General features: G+C 41.0%; 1 protein-coding gene across 2 annotated transcripts in view; it reads left to right on the top strand.

Moving 5' to 3' along the window:
- The first annotated feature begins 3,674 nt into the window (after window positions 1–3,674).
- DDX50 (DExD-box helicase 50) overlaps window positions 3,675–18,118 on the top strand; it is a 41,286-nt gene continuing 26,842 nt past the window's right edge. Inside the window, exons 1-6 of one of the 2 annotated variants that reach the window (XM_006148935.3) lie at window positions 3,675–3,869; window positions 10,007–10,300; window positions 12,776–12,851; window positions 13,218–13,396; window positions 16,924–17,041; window positions 17,140–17,325. In XM_006148935.3, the coding sequence (XP_006148997.1) occupies window positions 3,783–3,869; window positions 10,007–10,300; window positions 12,776–12,851; window positions 13,218–13,396; window positions 16,924–17,041; window positions 17,140–17,325 (940 nt within the window). In that variant the 5' untranslated portion in view covers window positions 3,675–3,782. Of the gene's footprint in view, window positions 3,870–5,237; window positions 5,728–10,006; window positions 10,301–12,775; window positions 12,852–13,217; window positions 13,397–16,923; window positions 17,042–17,139; window positions 17,326–18,118 lie in introns of those variants that run through there. The other variant, XM_027772042.1, reaches the window with a different exon arrangement.

Raw genomic sequence — 18,118 nt, 5'->3', positions numbered from 1 at the left:
TTTTACAATGCCACCTGGCAATCTGACACTAAACTATTTTTCCCATACTGAGATGAAAGGTGCTGATGTACCTCTAACTCCTCTCCCTGTGTCACTGTACAGACCAGAGACCATGAGCAGAAATTATGCCCGCTTTCTCCCCATGTTGGTCCTTCCAGGGGACCAAAAGCACATCCTTTTAAGTCCATGTCATAGCATTTGAAAATGATGATTCGGTTCCTCTGAACACATTAGGTACTGCATTTGATAGCTTTACCTTCTACTTTCTTTTTCTTTAAAAATTATTTAATTTTATTTATTATTATTTAATGGGCTACAGGGCAGGCATTCTTACCTGAGAGACACAGGGTAAGAGAGAGGGCAAGGGAGAAAGCAAACCACCAGGTCTGGGACTCGTACCATGATTGGCTACATGGCCAGTCCAGCGGCCCTAGCCACCACACTACCTGCTGGGCTCTACCTTCTACTTTCTTTTTCTTTAAAAATTATTTAATTTTATTTATTATTATTTAATTTGCTACAGGGCAGGCATTCTTACCTGAGAGACACAGGGTAAGAGAGAGGGAAAAGGAGAAAGCAAACCACCAGGTCTGGGACTCGTACCATGATTGGCTACATGGACAGTCCAGCGGCCCTAGCCACCACACTACCTGCTGGGCTCTACCTTCTACTTTCTTTTTTTTAGAGGTTTTGCTATAGGGCGCGTGCGCTCGCCAGACAGAGACAGAAAGCAAGAAATCACCCCCCCCCCCAGGGGGGATGGCCACGCCACAATCCCTTCTCCTCCATTCTCCTCTCAGGATCCTGGGCACGCAAGCACATGCGCCCAGCGTGAGTTTAAGCCACCGGGTCCGGGACGCGAACCGCGGTCGACTACGTGGGAGTCCAGCGGCATAGCCGTTACGCTAACTGCTGGTCCCTCTACCTTCTACTTTCTAACTATGGAGTAAAAATTGAAATCTAGTCCTGTCATGTTGAAAGTAAACAGGCAAGTTTAGAAGTAGTCATCATGTTTTCATATCTTGAAGGTCACAGAGTTAAAAGTCAGAATTTATAAAGCCCAGGCCAAAGACAAAGGTAATCTTTTATTATTATTATTTTTTTAGAGATTTTTTGCTATAGAGTGTGTGCACTCGCTGGAGAGACGCAGGCAGAAATTGAGAAATCACCCCCCAAGGGGTATGGTCACACCAAAATCTCTTCTCCATTCTCCTCCAGGGATTTTGGGCATGCATGCCCATGTGCTCAGCTTCAGTTTTAAGCCGCCAGGTCCAGGACTCTAAACATATTCAGTTGTTTATGAGTCCAGTGCCTTAACCACCTGCTAGCTCCAGACACAAATCTCTTAAGATTCGTTATTGAGAATCTGGAGGAAAAAATGTCTATCCATTTCCACTTCCCGATTCCCAAGTTTTCTAATTGATTGAGACAGGATAATATTTATTGAGAACATACGTATGGTATTCCACATTTTTTTTAGCTAAGCCACTCCTTGGTCAGGTTACTTATGCATCGGTTTTACATTTCCCTTGCCACCTGACACAGGCACCTGAACTTTGGGGTTCAGTGATTTTAAGAGTTTAGGAAAGCAGCATTTCTAGGGTCTTACAAGCCTCAGTTATTCTGGAAAATGCTATATACTTGTTACTCACTTAAATAGGGAGAAACAGTCTAATACTGCATTTTCAGATCTCCTTTTAGGATCTCTGACATAGAAGTGAATGCCCAAGAGTCCTGTGAGCTAAAACATTACTTCATCCTGTTTGACTTTTTACCATAAGATATTAATGTCTTTTTCCCTAATTTTATAAGTGGCAGTCTTGGCCACATCTACACCCTGTTTATATGCATGTAATGCTGTAGGGCTACAAAGACTTTACCATGGTAGAATTGTGAGTGTGGGCCAGCAGGTGGCATGGTGGTTAAGATGCTGGATTCCCACATGGGCAACTGAAGTTTGAGCTCTGGACCCAGTGGCTTGAAAAACCACAATAGATAGATAAATAAATGTTAAAAAAATAAATAAAGAATTGCAAGTGGATATGAGTTGGACAAGATTTAGAAAAGCACAGGTCTAGAGATGCACAACTACTATTTAGACATTTTGCTATGTTCATAGTATTGAATCCATATAAGTCATTTGATGCACTATATATAGGAAGGGGTCTGTGAATGTGTTCCTGCAGCTACATCTCAATTCCCTCCCCGCCCCTCCTTTGTTATAGAGTGTCTGTGCTCTCCAGAGAGACAAGGAAAGTGAGAAATCACCAGGCAGGTGTAGAGATGGCTATGTTGTAATCTCTTCTTTTCCAGTCTCTTGGGATTTGGGGCATACACCCACACCTGTCACGTTTGTCTTTCTTTTTTTGGAGAGGTTTTTGCTACAGGGCACGTGCGCTCGCCAGAAAGACAGAGACAGAAAGCGAGAAATGGGGTGTGGGGGCGGTGGCTATGCCGCAATCCCTTCTCCATTCTCCTCTCGGGATCTTGGGCACGCATGCACACGAGCCCGGCATGAGTTTAAGCCACCAGTCTGGAACTTTAACCAGTTGGCTACATGGGAGTCTTAGCCATCTGCTGGTCCGGTCAGGTTTATTTTTCAAGTTGCCAGGTCCTGGACTCAAACCATAGTAGGCCATGTGGGAACCCAGCAACTTAACCACCAGGCCACCTGCTGGCCCCTGTATTTGGGTCTTGCTTTCCACGCAACAGTAGAGTAGCTGGGTTGAAGAGATTATGAAGAGAAAAATCAACAGCCAACTAAAGCCAACTAACTAGTAGGGCATTTAAGAAAAGGTATGGGCTAAGGAAGTTACCTCCGCATTGTCAAATGTTTTAGTTTTGTTTAGGGTGGGACAGTTAATTTGGGGGGACAGTTAATTACTACCAGTAAATTAAATCTTTGTATTATGGAAAATACACAATCTAAGGCATCTGGGATTGTTTTCTCAAGCAGAAACGGGTTTCTTGGGAGTTTTCCTACTCATTCTGTTTCATGGGCACATCTTCCCCCAAAACGGTGATAAAATTCTCCAAGTCTTCTCTGTGCTACTAATTGAGCGTGTGACTTTGGACAAATAGAGTCGTTTCTTGGGACCTCAGGGTGTCTGCTCCCGGCCTTCACTCCAAGGGGGTCGGTTCCAGTCTGGAAGCCAGCAAATCGCTACCAATGTCGGGCCGTGGGCCTCGCGCGAAGCCGTTGGACGTTAATGTGCCCCCCCTCACCGCGCCCCTTAGCGCAATGGGTGGGACTGGGGGGCAGCAGCTTCCGGCGGTGAATGGCAAGGGGGCGCGTGGCGCTCCCCACCCACCGTGACACGAGACTGTCCCCGCGGCAGGACGCCGCGCGCGCCAGCCTCTCTTCACCACCGTTGAGGGCTTTGCCAGCCCGGCCAGCGCACACTGGGAAGCCCCGAAGCGTCTCCGCGGTGCCGAGAGAACTGTTCGAGTGGGGGAGGGGCAGCGAACCGAATCGTTTATGCTAAACAGTGCGTGCATCCTTTATGGAGATTGGCGAGGGCTTTACTCTAGAAGCCAATCAGTTCAGGACGAGGGTGGGCCAGTAGCGAACTCGCACACTCATTGGCTGACAGGTTGCGGCGCAAGAGGAGCGTTTAGACCGAGAATATCCGGGATTATTTTCCCCTAGCCTTGCTGTGCGTGTACCGGAAGTGACGCACGGCCCCGGCGGGCGGCCGCCCTGCCCCCGCTTCCTTTCACGCTGTCGCTGACTGTGGGTGGTTGTGGCCACTGTGCTCTGAGGGAGGTGGTGGCCGCCAGTAATGCCTGGGAAACTCCTCTGGGGGGACATTATGGAGCTGGAAGCACCTTTGGAAGAGTCCGAGAACCAGAAGAAGGAGAGGCAAAAGGTGCGCAGAGGATGGGCCGCGCCTCCTGTTGGGCTGCGCCGGCTTGGGCGGGGAGGGGAACTGTACCTGATGATGGCCTGTCAGAACCGGGCCGGAGCATCAGAGGGCCTCCCCTCGCGCCGTCCTCAGCCCTCTGAGATAGCTCCGGGACCATTTCCATCTCCACACTCCCGACTTGGAGAAGGACGGCCCTGGGCTTTGGTCCGTCCTCCCTTGGCCTTTCAGCCCTTGCCGTTGGCGCCTGAATCTCAGAAGAGAGGGCCAGACTCAAGCTCCCATCACCGCAGAGTCTTGTTCTTCTTTTCCTCTTCCTCAAGCAGCGAGGCCTGTCATTGGGGTTCGTTGACCATCTTAGAAGATGATTACGAAAAAGATTGCCTTGAATATGTGTTTTTTTCTGTCTCCTTGTCCTGTGTGCAAGAATGTGTGCAAGAATCTTGGGGAAAGCGATCTTAGGTTTACAAACCTTTAGAAATAGTATGTAGAGGCTTAAATATAAAAGTGTCACAGCATTGTTAGGAATTGGCTTTGGTGGAGATCGTGTGGGCTGTGTTATGAATAGCTCTTACTGTCAGTATTTTCATTCAATCCACAGGTATTTATGAGCTTAATTTGTACCAGACTGTTTGCTGAGCACAAGGATTTTAAATAAGAAATAGTCCTTGTTGTCAAGGAATCTGTATAGGAGCTTTAGAGACATCCTCCCTTCCACTCCCGCCCCTTAAAAAATCCTGAACAATTAGAGGCTTATGAAGTGCTGAAAATGCACAGGTAAATTTTATGCTGGAGGCTTATGACCTGGAGAAAAGAAAATATTGCTGAGGAAGATAAGGTAGCAGTATCTGAAGGCTGATATTTGACAGAAGTATGGAATTTAAAGAGCAGAATCTATCCCTCTGACTTTATCGCTCTGATCATCTTGTCTTTTCAGCCAACCAGTTATCTTTTATTGCGATAAAATATATGTAACTTAATATTTACTATTTAACCCTTTTCTAAACATAGTTCTGTAGCATTACATATATTCATATGTTCTGCTGTTGTCACTACCATCCATCTCCAGAAGATTTTCATCTTCCTAAGCTGAAACTCCCTGTCTTTTAAACACCAACTCCCTACTTCCCTCTCCTCGCAGCTCCTGTGGTCTCTATTCTTTCTGTCTCTATGAATTTGACTCTGTCAGAACCTAGAGTAGCTTGTAGGTGGAGTCATCAAGCAATTAGTTTTGACTCCTGTTGAAATATTTGTTTTTCCTTTTGCATCCAAATCGTATCCATCTCTCAAGTTGTAATTTGTGTTTTTCTAACCACCCTTTTGTATAGTAATCCCATTCCCCTTTGAAGTCTTGTTCCAGTGTCTGTCTTTATCATGCAATTGGCATTTTATTGTAGACTTTCTTGAAAAGTTAGGTCATTTTTCCTGTGTGTATCTTTTCTAGCTACCTTCCAAAGATTGTTCAGGAAAAGAATTCTTGTCCATCCTTACATTTCAGGAAATTCTTAGTAAATACTTGTGAGTTGATAGCTTGCTTATTGTAAATTTTCCAGAATACCTGTTGATTGCCCTTTAACTATGGAAGATAACTAGAAATTTGAAAACATAATGGAATACCAACTAATGGAGATAGGGCATTAAAATGGTTGTCTGACATCGAAATGAAGATAACTGTTTCAGATATGTTGAGATATGGATCTGGTCCTTAGGTTCTTAGAACTAGAATGGAAATGAGGAAGGGAGTCTGCAAGTGTGTGTTGGAGTCAAAGAAATGGTGTAAAAGTGTACATAGAGAACAGAGACTTAAGGAACATCCACAGGAGAAGGAGGAGGGAGAGGAACCATTGCAGAAGATGTAATAAAGGTAAGAGGATAAGAAGGAAATACAGAGTTTAATAGAAACCAAAGAAATGGAGAGTGTCAAGCACTGTGGGTACAACATGGAATAATGTATTTCATCACCATGGCATGTTGCTGGGCTTAGACCTAGAGGTCTCTCTGCCTCCTTTCAACTTGTCCCTGATGTACATGGCCCAGGAGCAATTTAAACCCCAAGGCTAATTCTATAAATAATCTTGTTTTTCTGTAGAACCTTTTGGTTTAGGGAGATATGGGCTGGTACAGCTAAGGATCAAATGATGTAGTAATGTGGTAACTGCAAGGCTTTTTTTTTTTTTTTTGTCTCCTAAGTTTTGCTGTAGGATGTGAACACTCAGCAGAGAGACAGAACAAGAGTGAAAGAGAAATCACCCCAGAGGGGTTGGCCACACTGTAACCCCTTTCCTCTAATCTCTGCTTAGGATTTTGGGCATGCATGCACAGGTTCCTGATGTGATTTTCAAGCCACTAGGTCTGCATTGGAACTGCTCAGTTGGCCATGTGGGATCCAGTGCCTTATTCTCTAGGCCACCTGCTGGTCCATAACTGCTAAGTATTTTCACACATACCATGTTACTCAGTTTTTGTAGCAACTCCTTTATTTATTTATTTAGAGAGATTTTTGCGATAGGGTGCATGTGCTTATCACAGAGCTGAGACAGACAGAAAGTGAGAAGTCATCCCCCCAGGGGGAATGGCCATGCGATAATACCTTCTCCATTCTTCTCTTGGGATTTTTGGACACGCATGCACATGTTCTCAGCATGAGTTTTAAGCCACCGGGTCCGGAACTTGAACTGTGGTTGACTACGTGAAAGTCCAGCAGTGTAACCATTATGCCATCTTCTAGTCCCCTGCAATTCCTGTTTTGTTGATGAGAAAATTACATATGAAAACACTATAAAAATTGTGTAAGTGAAAATTTTGATGGTTGTAATATTTTTCTTTAATTTGCTAGAGGGCATGTGCACTTGCTAAAGAAAGAGAGGAGAGGAGAAAGCATCCCACCCTTCGGGAATGATCATGCCACAGTCCCTTCTCCATTTCTCCCTCCTTTCAGGATTTGTGCACACGTGCACATGCCCGGTGTGTTTTTCAAGCTACTAGGTTTGGGACTCAAACTGCACAGTTGAGCATGTGAGATCCAGGTTGGTTAATCAGCAGGCCACAGGCTAATCCTGTAATTTTTATTATCACTAACTACTGATATCTCATTTATTTTAAAGATTTGATTAAGTAATTCTGAAGATGTGCTAGATTTCCAAATAATGACTCATGGTTTACAAATATGAAAACACTGGCCACCTGGAGGCCGGCAGGTGGCATGGTAGTTAAAGGTGGCTGGCCGTGGTTCGAGTCCTGAACCTGCTGTCTTGTTTTCTTGTTTTCCCACTCCCTCTGTCTTTCTCTGATCAAATTTAAAAAATAACAACAATAACAAATGGAATTAAAGAAATAATTTAAAAAAGGAAAACACTGGCTATCAGTTTGGCTATTTTTTTTCTTTTTTAGGTTTTTGCTGTAGGACACATATGCTCATTGGAGAGAGGCAGAGAGAGGGAAAGTGAGAAATCACCTCCCAGCCTCAAGGGGGATGGCCACGTCTCAAATCCCTTCTCCAAAAAAACGTGTGTGGTATGATCTTCAAGCCCCCAAGTCTGCAATTTGACCTGCAAAGTTGACCATATTGGAATCTATTGCCTTAACTTCCACACCACCTGCTGGCCCCATCAGTTTGGTATTTTAAAGTCAAAGTTTAAGAATAGTGCTTTTTTTCTTTTTACATACTACTTACTAAATAAAAACTGTTTCTTAATTTCTAGGATTACTGTTATTCCATGGAAGTATAATAATTGGAGTTATACATAGTTTGGTTTAGTTATTTATTTTCTGTTAATTATCAAAATTCAGGGAAAAAGCATAATGTAAAAATAGCATTGATCTGGGGCCCACACATGGCATGGTGTTGGGGCTGTGGTCTCCCACATGGCTGACTGTGGTTCGAGTCCCGGACCTGATGGCTTGCTCTCTCATTTGCCCCCTCTCTCTCTTTCTGGTGAGCATATGTGTCCTATAGCAAATGTAATAATAATAATATTGAATAAAATAAATAAATTTAACAAATTGCATGGATCTTCAAGTTAAATAGATCTAGCTCCACTTCTAACATGAAAGAATTGTAAGTATTCCCAGTTGTAGATGTTTGGCAAGTTATTTAACTTCTGAGAACTCCCTTTTCCTCATCTATAAAATGGCAAAGGTAGGGACCAGCAGATGGCATAATGGTTACATGGTTGAACTCCCACGTAGTTGACTGCAGTTAGAGTACTGGACCCGGTGGCTTAAAACTCAGGCCAGGCACGTGTGTGTGCGTGCCCAAAATCCCAAGAGGAAAATAGAGGAGAAGGGATTGTGGTGTGGCCGTCCCCTCCGGGGCAATTTCTTGCTTTCTGTCTCTGGCAAGTGCATGTGCCCGATAGCAAAAATCTCTCTCTAAAAGGACAAGAAAATGGCAAAGGTAATACAGGTTCACTGTTTCTTATTCAAAATCCTTGGAGTTAGATGTGTTTAGAATTCAGAATTCTGGAGATTTTTAGAAATACCCAATCCCAGCAGGATTTGGGCCTGTAACTTGACACCTTAATATTAAATATGAGTATTCATATTAAATGGAATAAATAAAGGCTACAAATAGCCTCACATTAGTTTAGGTCAGATTTTGCTATCTAATGAGTTTAGGTCAGCCAAGGTTTTGCCTTCAAGTAAGTTACCAAAAAAACTTAAGTTTTTTTTTAAGAATTTTTTTAAATTTAGCTTTTTTTCTCTCTCTTTCTTTCTCTCTTTCTTTCTCTTTCTTTCTTTTGACCAGAGAGGGACAGAGAGAGAGAAAGTAAGAAAGCAAGCTGCCAGGTCTGGGACTCGAACCACGGTCAGCCATGTGGGAGTCCAGCGTCCTTAACCATCTCGCCATCTGTCGACCCATAGCTTTTTTTTTAAAGAATAATTTATTTTATTTATTCATTCATTTATATTAATTTTACCAGAGAGAAGGAGAGAGAGAGAGAAAGCAAACCACCAGGTCTGGGACTCGAACTATGATCAGCCATGTGAGAGTGTCCAGTTTTTTAACACCTTAACCACCATGCCACCTGTTCATACCCAAAACTTAGGTTTACAGAGCTTTATGGGTATTGGAATTTTGGGTAAGGGTTCCGGATCTGTATGTCTCTTACAGAATTGTAAATACAGCTTTAGATAAGCTGAAAATACATAATGTTGTGTAGGTATTCCATAAATATATAATTTTTTTCTTTTGAAGATATTAGAAGTTTTTTTTTTTTTCCTTTTTATTTGTGATTCTGGGATTATCACTCTTGCCAAGAAGGAGCTTAAAAAAAAAAAAGAAAAAAAAAGTTATAAATTTTATTTATTATTATCTTCTTCAGTTTTGATCAGAAAGAGCCAGTGAGAAAGCAAGCTGCTAGATCTGGGACTTGACCTGTGGTTGACTTTGTGGGAATCCAGCACCTCAACCACCACACCACCTACAGGCCTCCATTTTTTTTTTTAAGTTTTATTTATTCAATTTTATTTTATTTATTTTGGAGAGTTTTTTGCTATAGGGCACGTGCACTCACCAGCTAGAGACAGAGAGAGACAGACAGAAAGTAAGAAATCACCCCCCCAGGGGGGATGGCTATGCCACAGTCCCTTCTCCTCCATTCTCCTCTCGGGATCTTGGGCATGCACGCACATGCGCCCAGCATGAGTTTAAGCCACCGGGTCCAGGACTCGAACCGTGGTTAACTACATGGGAGTCCAGCAACATAGCCATTACGCTAACTGCTGGTCCCTTTAGTATTATTTTTAAATTTGACTAGAGAAAGATAGAGGAAAAGAGAAAAGGAAAGTGAGAATGCAAGCTGCCGGGTCCAGGATTTGAACTGCAGTTGGCCATGTGGGAGTTCAGCACCTTACCATCATGCCACCTGATGACCCTGAGAAGAAATTGTTTTAATTTCCCTTAAATCTTACAATGGGATTAGAGCTAAATGCTGAGTTTTGAGAATGCAGGAGATGGGCTGAGAATTACAGTACCCCAGCAAGGCTTAGAGTTTGGTGATATGAATTATCCTGGATTTCTGTCAGGTAGGTATTGAAAATCACTGTAGATTGAGCTTAACTGGTTGGGGAGTCTAATTTCTGTGGAGTCTTAAAAGGATACCTCATGACCCTCTTATCACTGCTTCTTTATTTGTCTACAGAATGATAGAAGGAAATCAAGACACCATTATGACTCAGATGAGAAATCAGAAACAAGAGAAAATGGTGTTGGAGATGACCTGGATGCTCCCAAGTCCAAAAAAGCTAAAATGAAAGAGAAACTAAATGGAGACACTGAAGAGGGATTTAGTAGACTTTCAGATGCATTCTCTAAATCTCATAAGTCAAGAAGAAAAGGCCTGCCAAATGGAGATATTGATGAGTATGAAAAAAAATCAATGCGAGCATCATCCTTAGATAGTTCTCATAAATCAAGTGATAATAAATTACAGGAGGTATGGATACTTATTTTGTACTTGACATTACCTTGAAATACAGGCTGATTGGATTTTTTTAGGCTAATTAGAATTGATTCTGTAATATTTCCTACTTAGTGTCCAGTACTCTTTGATAGATGGATGTGAGAGTCTGTGCAAGTTGAAATCTGAGCCTTTTTTCCTTCAACCCTTGTTTCTTTCATTGTGTTGTCTTTTTATTTGGATTGGGATAGGGGATGCTCAGATTTTAATCTCTCCTGTGCATTTGGGTTCCTAAACAATTTTTCCAAATTGCTTATCAGTGTCACCTACTCCTTTTTTTTTTTTTTTTGTTCTTAAATTGCTATGCATAGTGGTTAAGGTGGTGGACTTCCACATGACCAACCATGGTTTGAATCCCAGACTTAGTGACTCGAAAATCACACCAGGCATATGTGCCTGCCTACCCAAAATCCAGAGAGGAGTTTGGAGAAAAAGGGATTGTGGTATGGCCATCCCCCTGAGGGCTGATTTCTCACTTTCCCTCTCTCTACCTCTCTATATCTGTCCGGTGAGCACATATGCCCTATAGCAAAAACGTAAAAAATAAATAAATAAAAAATAGTAAGTTGCCATAAGGCACAAGTGTTCACCAGAGAGAGAGAGAGAGAGAGAAAGCAACCCTGAATGGCCAGTGGAGCATGGTCATGCTGCAGTCCCTTCTTTTTGGGACATGCTCCCAGTGTGTGTTTGAAACTACCATGGCCTGGATTTACACAGTGCTGGCCCAGCCTACTTGCCTTTCTTATGGTTATTTCAGTTCCTACCAGTATTCATCAATTGATTTCTCACCTTCTGCAATGAAGAATAGAAAGTCTCTTGACTTTGTGTATTTTGCCTTTTGCTTTTTCTGCTTCTGTAGTGATGGCAACTTTAAATGATCTTTAGGTCCTACTGTGACTCAGTGCTAAAGCAAGTAACATTATTTTAAAAGAATTATTTACTTAATTTTATTTATTATAATTTTTGAGTTTACGAAAGGACATAATGTACTTACCGGAGATAGAGAGAGGGAAAGTGAGAAAGCAAGCCACCAGGTCCAGGACTCGAACTGCAGTCAGCCATGTTGGAGTCCAGTGCCTTAACTACCATGCCATTTGCTGGCCTCACTCTAGGCACATGTGCATGTGTGCCCAAGATCCCTAGAGTAGAATGGAGGAGAAGGGATTGCAGTGTGGCCGTCCCCCCTCGGGGATGATTTCTCGCTTTCTGTCTCTCTACCCCTCTCTGTCTTTCTGGCGAGAGCACATGCCCTATAGCAAAAAAAAAACTCTCAAAATAAAACATTATCTAATTTATTTGTTATCACTATTGCTTTTTAATTTTCTATAAGCCTCATGTGCAAGAGGGAGAGAGAGAAAGTGAGAAAGAAACTGCCTGGTCTGGGACTCAAACCATGGTTGACCATAATGGAAGTCCAACACCTTAACCACCACACCACCTGCTGGCCCCCTTCTTGCTTGCTTGTTCTGGCTCTTGCTCTCTTGCTCTGTCCCTCTCTGGTCAAATTTTAAAAAATAAGTAAATAAATAAAGTAATTCTTAAGGAAAAAAGTATCCAATTTTATTTTTTATTATTATTATTTTTCAATTTGACTGGAGAGAGTGACAGAAAGTGAGAAAGCAAGCCACCAGGTCTGGGACTGGAACTGTGGTCAGCCATTTGGGAGTTCAGTTCCCCAACCAACACTTCACCTGCTGCCTGTAAAGGGAGACTTTTGAAATTAGCAGAATTTCCCACTAGTTTTCCTTGTAAGTTAATCTAAATGTTTCTTTTTTAAAAGTTGATCGTTTTCTCTCCTTTTTTAAAAATAATTATTAAATTTCATTTATTTGTTCATTTATTTTAATTTGACCAGAGAGAGAGAGAGAGAGAGAGAGAGAGAGAGTAAAAGTAAGAAAACAAGCCACCAGCTTTGGGACTCAAACTGTGGGAGTGTCCAGCCCCTTAACCACCATGCCACCTGCTGGACCCCCACTTTCTCTTTTTTAAAAATTTTACTTAACTTTATTTATTTAAATTTGACCAGAGAAAGAGTGAAAGAGCAAGAGGGAAAGTGAGGAAGCAAGCCAACAGGTCTGAGACTCAACCACAGTCAGCCATCAACCACGAGGTCAGCCATGTTGGAATCCAGCACCCTTAATTACCACGCCACCTGCCAGCCCCTAATCTAAATAATTTTTTTTTTAAATTTTCTTTTTAGACAGAGAGAAACAGAGAGACAGGGAGAAATCACCTCCTCCCCACCCCCCAGGGTTTAAGCCACTGGGTCCGGGACTTGAACCGTGGTCGACTACATGGGAGTCCAGCGACACAGTCATTATGCTAACTGCTGGTCCTTAATCTAAATAATGTTTATACACACGTCAGCCCATTTAGTAAAATTAAAGTTGTCAAAAGGGTAAAAGTTGAATATAAACTATATTGTCTAGAACTTTGATTTCATTTTGACAGATCCTAACACGTGAACAGAAAGAAGGGGACTTCTCCAATTTCCCTATTTCTGAAGAGACTATAAAGCTTCTAAAAGGTACTATGAATTGTAATACATTTGTAATTTAAAATCTACTTGTTTTTTTTAATGCATGTGCCTTTCCTGACCAAAAATAATATAAAAAACATAGAGAAATAGTTCTTCATGAACTACAGTTATTTCTACATCACCTTTTTCATTATTCTGACCTGTTTTTAACCTTAAGAGTTAGATGTAAGAATATTTGTCAAAAATTGAGACTAATTTTTTTACAGTTTCTGTTTGAGATAGGAATAACTGTAACTCTTCTTAGGTGATGTATCCTCTTAGGCAGACATCATGGAATCAGGATTGGCATTTTCAATTGAATATATTTTTTTCTAATACTGATCTTAAATATTTTAATGACATTTTATTTTACAGGTCGAGGGGTAACATATCTCTTTCCTATTCAAGTTAAGACCTTTGTTCCTGTGTATGAAGGAAAAGATTTAATTGCTCAAGCACGGACAGGAACAGGAAAGACATTCTCTTTTGCTATCCCCTTGATTGAAAGGCTCCAAAGAAATCAAGAAATGGTTAAAAAAAGCCGCTCACCAAAGGTAACTAATATAAGAGTAAAAGTTTACAACATTGATGGAAAAGAGAAAGTATACTAGTTCAAGTGTGGCATAGCATGCAAAAGATAGCCTGTGGCATAAAGTGAAAATTTGGGTTCTAACATCAAAATATGTTTATATGCACATAAAACATTTCAAGCAAAGCTAAAATGAAATAGTTATCAGGTATGAGTGGAATGTATATGGAGCCGTAGATACCTTTGATATCTGTATATTATGAGGCCAGTATAGTTTAGGAATATTTATCATTAGTATATTTATAATTAATATATGTATATTGACTTTTTTTTTAGTCCTGACCCTTTCAGTGAATTTTCTGAAGATGTGGGTATTTTTTTATAATTACTTATTTAATTTTTATTTTTTCATTCGTTTATTTTAATTTGACCAGAGAGAGACACAAATAGCGAGAGAGAAGTAAAGTGAGAAAGCAAGCCACCAAGTCTGGGACTCAAACCATGGTTGGCCATGTGGGACTGTCCAGCGCCTTAACCACCATGCCACCTGCTGGTCCCTGAAGATATGTTTTTTGGTTATTCAGTAAATATTCAATATTACTTACTTTACTGGATGACATTTTAAGAAGATTATGACAGGGAGCCAGCAGTTAGCGTAATGGCTATGTTGCTGGGCTCCCACGTAGTCGACCACGGTTTGCGTCCTAGACCCGGTGGCTTAAAACTCACGCCGGGCCCAAGATCCCGAGAGGAGAATGGAGGAGAAGGGATTGCGGCGTGACCATCCCTCCTGGGGGGGTGATTTCTCGCTTTCTGTCTCTATGTCTCTTTCTGTTTGTCTGGCGAGCACACGCGCCCTATAGCAAAAACCTCTCCAAAAAAAAAAAATAGAAGATTATGACAGAGGCTGACAAGTGGTGTGGTAGTTAAGAGCACTGGACTCCCACATGGACAACTGTGGTTTGAGTCCCGGACCTGGTGGCTTGCTTTCTCACTCCTCTTCCCCGCCCCCTCACCACCTCTCTGGTCAAATTAATAGAAAGAAAGGCAGGCAGGTAGGAAGGAAGGAAGGAAAGAGGGAGGACGAGAGGAAAGGAGAGAGAGAGAGAAAAAGAAGAAAGAAAGAAAGTTAAAATAATTCTTAAAAAAAAAAGAGAATGACAGAATTGATAGTGCTGGTTTCTGTATTGAAGGTACTGGAGAGCTGTGTTAATTTATCAATAGTATAGTCAACCAGTAGAGGGGACTGGGAAACTTTTAGCCTAACATTTGACCTTGTTAGGATCTATGTGTACTTTAAGGTTCTAAAAGTGAAGAAAAAGAATCAGCAACATGATTAGAATAGGTTCATAAGTAAAAGTATTAGCAGTTTATTCTTTGAAAAACTCCTGAGTAGTAATACAGTATAAAAGCAAATTTACATATGTAAGTATCACTATATCACAATGACTTTGGTTCAGCTATCCCAAATCAGGTTGGGTGCATTGGCTTACAGGAGGACTTAATTTGGAGGATTCTATTTCTTGGGTAAAGTTAGGAAGGACTTAAGTAATAAAATAAGATACAGTCCCAACACTGCCTTTAAAAACTTTTGTGCTAGTACAGTGTTAGTGGAGATTTTAGCTCTACCACTTCCATTGGTTGGATTTAGGTGAAGACTTTTAACTTCTCTAAGACTCATGTTCCTTATGAATAAAATTGGGATAACACCACCCCTTGGGGTTTTTGTGAGAGTCAAATAGATAATTCATGTAAAGCACTAGTGCCTGCTGACATTCATTTAACAATTTTACTTATTTATTTTAAAATTATTTCTCTATTTAATTTTGTTACTATTATTTATTATATTTTAATTTTACCAAATAGACAGAGAAAACGAGCAAGAGAAGGGGAAAATGAGAAAGCAAGCTGCCAGGTCCGGGACTTGAACCAAGGTTGGCTATACAGGAGTCCAGCACCTTAACCATCATGCCACATGCTGGCCCCAATTTATTATTATTATTTTATTATTATTTTTTGGACAGGTTTTTGCTATAGGGTGCATGCACTCACCAGAAAGACAGAGAGAGACAGAGAGACAGAAAGCGAGAAATCACCCCCCCAGGGGGGTTGGCCACGCCACAGTCCCTTCTCCTCCATTCTCCTCTTGGGATCTAGGGAATGCACACATATGCACCCAGCGTGAGTTTAAGCCGCCGGGTCTGGGACTTGAACCACAGTCGGCCACATGGGAGTCCAGCGACATAGCCATTACGCTAACTGCTGGTCTCCCCAATTAATTTTTTTAAAGAATTATTTTGTTAATTTATTTATTTACTTATTTTAATTTAACTGTAGAGGGACAGAGCGAGAGAGAGAGAGAGAGAGAGCGAGAAAGCAAGCCGCCAGGTCCAGGACTCAAACCACAGTCGGCCATGTGGGAGTCCAGCACCCTCAACTACCATGCCACTTGCCAGCCCCTCATTTAATAATTTAAAAAGTATATTATTTTAAAAAAGTAGATTATTTTCTTTCATGAGAGGAAGAGAGACAGATAGAGAAAGGATAAGGAGGACTCCTCAACAGAATTCTGTAATTCCTCCCATAGCCTCAGCCAGTCAGGATCTTGGGCACTCATGCTTGCACGTGGAGTGCACAGTTAGACCTTGAGATGTAAACCCAGGACCTTCTCATATTGCCTTCTGCATTGTGGAGTGTTGTGTTAACACTGTGTTACCATAGCTAGCTTAAGAAGTATTTTTTGAATATCTGTTCTGTTCTAAGGACTGCTTGAGGTACGACGAACACAGCGACCTAGCCTGATATAAATCCCTGCCATCATGGAGCTTACGTTTTAGTGGGTTTGATAGACAATCAGCCAATAAGTAAATATAAAATATAAATATCTTAGGTGGTTCTTAGTGCTAAGGAGAAATAATAAAGAGAAACGGGGAGATGAAAAGAGGCTTAGAAACCTCACTGAGAAACTGACTTGAAGGGAACTAAAGGAAGTAAGGGAGGATAAAAATTAATTAAGCTTTCATTCTTATGCTGTTTGTATCCTATCTTTAAATACTTAATGATATTGATGTTAAGATTCCTATTTTAATTTTCCTTTTTAATTTTTTAAAAAGAATTATTTTATTTAACTTTATTTATTCATTCATTTATTTTAATTTGATCAGAGAGAGAGAGAGAAAGTGAGAAAACAAGCCACTCGGTCCAGGATTTAAACTGTGGTTGGCCATTTGAGAGTGTCCAGTGCCTTAATCTCTATGCAGCCTGCTGGTCCTCAAGATTCGTAGCTTTAAATATACCTTTTAAAAAGTCTTCTCAGTTTGAATTTATTATTATTATTATTATTATTATTTTATTTCACTTTATTTATTTACTTTTAATTTGGCCAGAGAGAGAGAGAAAAGCAAAGTGAGAAAGCAAGCCACCAGATCTGGGACTCGAACTGTGGTTGGCCATGTGGGAGTCCAGCACCCTTAACCATCATGCCACCTGTCAGCCCCAGATTTCTTAAGTCTTTAGATAAGTATCTTTTTGTTCTTTAAACTTCTTGCTTAGGTACTTGTTTTGGCTCCAACAAGGGAACTGGCAAACCAGGTAGCCAAAGACTTCAAAGATATAACTAGAAAACTCAGCGTGGCTTGTTTTTATGGTGGGACATCATATCAAAGCCAAAGTGAGTAAATAGTAGAAAGATACATTTGCTATTTAAATTTTTTTTAAATAAAATTATGTTGATTTTTATGTATTACTGGCATTTCTCTCTATTCACAGTTAATCATATTCGAAATGGTATTGACATCTTGGTTGGGACTCCTGGTCGAATCAAAGACCATCTACAAAGTGGCCGATTGGATCTTTCTAAACTACGCCATGTTGTGCTTGATGAAGTGGATCAAATGTTAGATTTAGGGTTTGCTGAACAAGTTGAAGATATTATCCACGAATCCTACAAAACTGGTATTTACTCATTCAAAATAAGTAAATTAGCAATTATTCTTGGACAGTAAAAGCTTATGAATTTAATTTTTTTTTTTTTTTTTTGCTAGAGGGGACATGTGTTTGCCTGGGAGAGAAAGTGAGGAAGCACCCCTCTGTGGGGAATGGTTATACCACAATCCCTTCTCCCTTCTTCCTTTTGGGATTTTGGGTATGCATGCACATGCGCCTGGTATGTTTTTCAAGCCGCTAGCTCTGAGACTCAAACTGTGTAGTCAACCATGTGGAATCCAGTTACCTTAACCTCCACGGCCCAGGTTGGGCCAACTTACAGATCTTTTTTATTTTATAGTTTTTATTACATTGTCTTTTGATATTTTATTATTATTTTTTTTTGGAGACATTTTTGCTATATGGCGCATGTGCTCGCCAGAAAGACAGAGACAGAGAGACAGAAAATGAGGAATCACCCCACCCCTCCCTAGGTAGATGGCCATACCGCAGTCCCTTCTCCTCTATTCTCCTCTCGGGATCTTGGGCACACACACACATGCCTGGCGTGAGTTTAAGCCACTGGGTCCAGGACGTCAATGGCAGTCGACTACATGGGAGTCCAGTGACATAGCCATTATACCAACTGCTGGTACCCCTATCTTTTGATGTTTTAACAAAACTAGTTATTTGGTATTTGTTCTCTCCCTGAAAAAAAAAATATGATAGCATACTTAAACTATTGGGTTGTCAGAAAAGTCTTGATGTATTTTTCTGGGTTTTTTTTTGAGAGTTTTTTTTTTTTTTTTTGTTTATGGGGCGG

Source organism: Tupaia chinensis, unplaced genomic scaffold, assembly GCF_000334495.1.
Source record: "Tupaia chinensis unplaced genomic scaffold, TupChi_1.0 Scaffold000250_1, whole genome shotgun sequence".
NCBI classification, from domain to species: domain Eukaryota; kingdom Metazoa; phylum Chordata; class Mammalia; order Scandentia; family Tupaiidae; genus Tupaia; species Tupaia belangeri.
The sequence above is the reverse complement of the archived record's forward strand: the minus strand, read 5'-3'. Positions and strand labels throughout refer to the sequence as shown.